Consider the following 6000-nt stretch of genomic DNA (forward strand, 5'->3'; position numbering starts at 1 on the left):
AGCAGTCTGAACACACTCCTGAATGAATGTTTCATGCTCACGGTGTGTGACCGAGGTAAAGCGACACACAAGCGTTCTGATGAGACACCTGTGTAACCATGGTTACCACCATCAATACAACAACTTGTGGTGACACACACACACATTCTAACAGATGCTGAAAGAAAGAAAGAAAGAAAGAAAGAAAGAAAGAAAGAAAGAAAGAAAGAAAGAAAGAAAGAAAGAAAGAAAGAAAGAAAGAAAGAAAGAAAGAAAGAAAGAAAGATGACGTGTTGTGAGTGATGAGTGGAAACTTCAGCTCTCAATGGATCTGTAGATCTCAGAGGAGCAGAAACACCATCAACAAAACCCAGATCATCATCCCCATCCATCCATCCATCTATCCATATCATCCATCTATCTATACATCCCTCTATCCATAATTCCATATCATCCATCTATCTATATATCTATATCATCCATCCATTTATCCATCCATCCATCTATACATCCATCTATCCATATCATCCATCCATCTATCCATCTGTTTGTCTATCTATCTGGACCAAAATATTATATTTTATGAATCAATCACTGCAGAAGTTCCCCTCAGTGTTTCTGGTGGCTGATCGACCCTGCATCTGTCCATCCATCGACTGTTACTCTATTCTTCATTATACAGTAAATGTCAATATTGTGGGTCATTCAGGAAATGAAGCACATCTTAATGACCACAAACACACTTCACAAACACACAACGGAGCGACTGTCCTCATGTGAATCCAGAGCACACACACACACACACACACACACACACACACACAAACAAACTGAGAAACTCACCCGTGTCCTTTAAACAGTAAACCTCCGTTCACATTAAGTATATGTGTGTGTGTGTGTGTGTGTGTGTGTGTGTGTGTGTGTGTGTGTGTGTGTGTGTGTGTACCTGTATGACCAGCGGCTGTAAGCGGGCTGAGAAGAGCTCTTCACCGTCTCCATGTCGAGTGTGTGTGTGTGTGTGAGTGTGTGTCTGTGTTTTGCGGTCTCTACCTCGTGCAGGTCATGTGGGAACACACACACACACACACACACACACACACACACACACGCATGACGGCCACAGGTGAGACCTCTGGGATGATGCTGGTTACTACGGCAACAACACCCCACAGACGCCCTTTGAAAAGTAGCATTTGGTGAGCGGGAGGAACCGAGAGGCCACTGAAGTGTGAAACCTTCAGTTTAAAACGACACTACACACACCACTGCACGTGTGTTTCACAGCGAACAGGGAACGCTCTCTCAAAGTTACGAGCAAACATTCTTCCAACAATGCTCATTCAAAGTGATCTGGTCTTTAATAATGTTCTCAAAGCACAAAAACATTATTTATACATCATTCATGGAACTGATTTCGTCTGAGTTCCGTTTCGGAATGTTCAGAGAACATTTAAAAGTAACATTTCCATAATGTTTACGTTTGTACAAAAAAAAAAATTCTAATATAAATATAATAAAATATAATTTATAAAATTGACATTTTGAACATTCAGAAATAAGATTTTCGTAACTTAATGGGAATGTTATGTTACCAAAAATTCTTTGAATATTTCTATTAGCTGGGAAGTGGGATGGCGACCATTATTCCTAAAAAGCATTTTTATCTGTTTGTAAAACGTTTTTTCTTGGTTATACGAACGTTAAGGAAACATCCCATTTTGTTTTGACAAACATTATAGACAAACGTTCAACTACAATGTTTAAGAAAAAAAATCATGAATAATGTATAAAAATCTTTAATAATAATGTGAATGTGTTCATGTAAACAAGATGTTTCTGCTGCTTGAACTCAGGAGGAAGTTTTGAGGAAGTTCTGAAAGGAAAGTTTGTTCTTTTAACACTATGAAGCCTTCGAATAGGTGGAGAAAGCACAGGCTTGTTGAGTAAATCAGTTTTGCAAGCAAACGTCTGCTATGTAAATGATTGTAAATGATTATAAATGTAAACGCACACCGCAATCGTCTCATCAGTAGCGTGTCGTTTCCTCTCACGGCTCTGATAATGATGCCAATCTCAGGCTGTACTTCTTCCACATTCATCTAATGGCCACCGAAACAGACCATAATTGCACAATAATTACTCTCAGACTCATTCATCAGGTCTGTGAGTGGATGGACTATTTTCTGGTTTTGTGAAGAAACTCCTTGAAAACACACACTCCGACATGTGAATCCAGGCCAGCTGCGTTCAGAAAGATCTAGGAGACACACACACACACACACACACACACACACACACACACACACACACACCTAATGCACTCTGTGTTTGTGCTGTTGCTTATAATAAACCACGAGAGATCACGATTCTCCCACAATTCTGAATAGACAACTAAACTAAATAACATGTAATTTACTAGATGTTCTGACAAAATGTCAATTGCTTGCAGAATATGTAAAAAATATATTTAATTCATTTTTATTTCATCAGTTTGAATGAATGATTCAATGACTCACTCATAAAGACTTCACTTGTTTCATTACTGGGTGAATCAAATCTCTTGAATTAATTATTCAATGACTCACTCATAAAGACTTGTTTTATTACTGGGTGAATCAAATATCTTGAATGAATGATTCAATGACTCACTCATAAAGACTTTTCATTACTGGATGAATCAAATCTCTTTAATGAATGATTCAATGACTCACTCATAAAGACTTGTTTCATTGCTGGATGAATCAAATCTCTTGAATGAATGATTCAATGACTAACTCATAAAGACTTGTTTCATTGCTGGATGAATCAAATCTCTTGAATGAATGATTCAATGACTCACTCATAAAGACTTCACTTGTTTTATTACTGGATGAATCAAATCTCTTGAATGAATGATTCAATGACTCACTCATAAAGACTTCACTTGTTTCATTACTGGGTGAATCAAATATCTTGAATGAATGATTCAATGACTCACTCATAAAGACTTCACTTGTTTTATTACTGGGTGAATCAAATATCTTGAATGAATGATTCAATGACTCACTAATAAAGACTTTTCATTACTGGATGAATCAAATCTCTTTAATGAATGATTCAATGACTCACTCATAAAGACTTGTTTCATTGCTGGATGAATCAAATCTCTTGAATGAATGAATCAATGACTCACTCATAAAGACTTGTTTTATTTCTGGATGAATTAAATCTATTGAATGAATGATTCAATGACTCACTCATAAAGACTTGTTTCATGACTGGATGAATCAGCGTTTTTGAACGAATCTCTTGAATGATTCAATGACAATTACATTTTTAACAGTCACTTGTCGCCACTTCAACGATGTTAAATCGATACAGCTGATTTATTCTCTTTTGATCGCTGTTTATTTCCGAACTATAAACTTTTATCCCAGTGCTTCAGTGATAACTTGAATGATTATAAGACGTAAAAAATGATACTGTGTGGTTGAAAAGACTGTTAGTGAAGCTGTTTCATGACAACGGCTCTCTGGCTCAGAACACAGATCTGAATCAGTGTGATCGTACTTGTCGAAGGTTTAATAGACATAGAGCTGAATCGCTGTCATTTAGGAATAATATTGCATGGGTGTATGAATCGACATCACAATCTTTTAACGATTAATCCTGCAGCTCTACTAGAAACCAGTCCATCCAATCCGAGGCCGAGAGACCTTGAAGAAAACGTACAGACTAAATCAGGAGCCGAACACACAGCAGAAGCCAACGTGGAAGCTGGTCTGTCGTTATCAGAGATGTAAAACTACATCAGCTGTTCTCAGAAGAAGGCGGTATGTTAAAAGCTGCAGATAAATCCAAACCACTTCCTGTCCTCGTGCATCAGGCGAAACCACACCGAATTCCAGCCCAAGGCATCATGGGAAAGGACGGAGTGTGCTTCTGATGGGATGAAGCTGGTTGTGTTTGGAGGACAAAACATACACAAAGAAACTGAGAGCAGATGTTGAAAGAGATCTTAGTCTTGTCAACACATTGGACTCAGGAGAGAGACAACACCGCTGTCAGAACAGATTCATCCACTACACTGATTATAATGAGAGACTGTCTAATTAACCCCTTCCTTCATATGACCAGTGTTAACAATAGAATAGTAACGAACAGAAGAACTCCAGGGTTTGTCCAATAGGACAGAATTAATTCACCCTTCTAAAAATATATAAGTATCAATATATAAACAGATTTTTAAATTTGGACAACATAAAAGTCTGGGTTTATATATGTGTTTGTGTGTATGTGTATATATATATATATATATATATGTGTGTGTGTGTGTGTGTGTAAGTATATAATATATATATTTATATATATATATATATATATATATATACACACAAACTTTTATTTTAGATGTGATTAATCGCGATTAATCAATTTGACAGCACTATACAGTACTTAATATCTATACAATATTTTAAGTTGTGAAATTAAATCAAATATTGTGAACATTTTATTAGATTAGCTCTAGTAATAATCACAGCTCATGGAAACATACTATATTTATGGGAACGTTTCTATTGGTGAATCTGTCAATTCACCTAAAAATCTAACGGAAAAAAAAATCAACAACCTATATATTGAAAGAAAGACAATAAAGCCTACTTTTGTAATGTGATCGTATTACAAAAACAATTACGAAATGATTTCCACCCTCAAATTCTAGTTGTTTTGTACTATGATGTCCTATTTGGACACAATAGTTTTTATTTAAATTAGAGCAAATGTAAGGAAGCACAACAAATACATACTTTACAGTTAAAATAACAAATTACAGTAATTAGAAGGAGGTTTATTGTCTTGACAATAATGTAACCATGTCAAAAATCTTGTGATGATGTTACTATAAGATAAAAAAAAATAAAAATCCCGTTTTCTCCAGCTATATTATGATGTCATTTCAATATAGTAATGACGTACATATTACATCACATGACTATATCAGAAACGTGAAACCACTGGATATTAGTAACGGTCGGTAACGCATTCGAGCGACTAATGAATTAGATCCATTCAGTCACTGTGAGATAGATCAAATTCATAATTATAAACTCATCTTGAGCCGTTTTGTGTGATTTACATACGAGTAGCTGAACATCATATTTCTAGACTGTGATGTTCATCTGCTATCATCATCCAGCTAACTGCTTCTCAACCGTTACACCCCCGACCGCATTCAATCACACTCTCCTGCTTTATTCTCCCTCTCTTCTGTTCATAAATCCAGCAGTTTAATTCAGATTTGTGTGTGTTTTGTTCTAAATCCGTGTGTGTTGTTGTGTGGTTTTAGCTTGGTGGCTGATGTTACAGCGCGCGCTCGAAACGCAACAGGATCCCACCGACAAAAAACACACCAAAGTTACGAAAGACACGATAAATCACACATGCACGCGCACACCTCTGTCCCAAAACAGACGTCAGTTTTGGATCATTTCTGAGAAATGTTTCCATCTGTGTCTTACCTGCTGTAGTAACTCATGTTTATCCGCCGTTGCTATGGATTCCTCCGCAACTGTCGCGTCGCGTCCCTGTGCGGCGTGTGCGCAAAACCCGCAGCGGCCGCGACGAGCACGCGCCTGCGCATGCGCACATGGTTACGATTCCTTTGGTTATGCTCATCCTCAAGGGGGCGCGTGATGGTTTAGAAAATCCAATCACAACTCAGCACGGATAATTGTTTTATTTGGAGATATTTGTACACTAAAAAATATTATTTTAAATATCTATACATTAAAATGCGAGATAGCCTATCTCACATCCGCATTTAAATCTCTATAAACTGATCATCACAAACGACTGTGATTGGTTACAGTGGTGAGGTCACGTGGAATACGTTACATTTTACAGCGATTTTCAAGATGGTCCAATCACTGTAGTTTGTGATGAATCCTTTCTTTTACTGTCTATGGATGAATCTGCACAACAATTTACACTGGGATAGATCGTTCGAATCCATAGATATAAACACCATCTATGGTTCGAATC

At 37.0% G+C, this 6000-nt stretch overlaps 1 protein-coding gene across 1 annotated transcript in view; it reads right to left on the reverse strand.

The window, feature by feature from the left end:
* The window catches only part of tulp3 (TUB like protein 3), a 21284-nt gene extending 15681 nt beyond the window's left edge, over window positions 1–5603 (reverse strand). Inside the window, exon 1 of the mRNA XM_081364109.1 lies at window positions 5478–5603. Within this exon, the coding sequence (XP_081220235.1) occupies window positions 5478–5494 (17 nt within the window). The 5' untranslated portion in view covers window positions 5495–5603. The remainder of the gene's footprint in view (window positions 1–5477) is intronic.
* Window positions 5604–6000: the final 397 nt, after the last annotated feature.

Source organism: Scardinius erythrophthalmus (genome assembly GCF_964197995.2).
Source record: "Scardinius erythrophthalmus genome assembly, chromosome: 4".
Classification (NCBI taxonomy): domain Eukaryota; kingdom Metazoa; phylum Chordata; class Actinopteri; order Cypriniformes; family Leuciscidae; genus Scardinius; species Scardinius erythrophthalmus.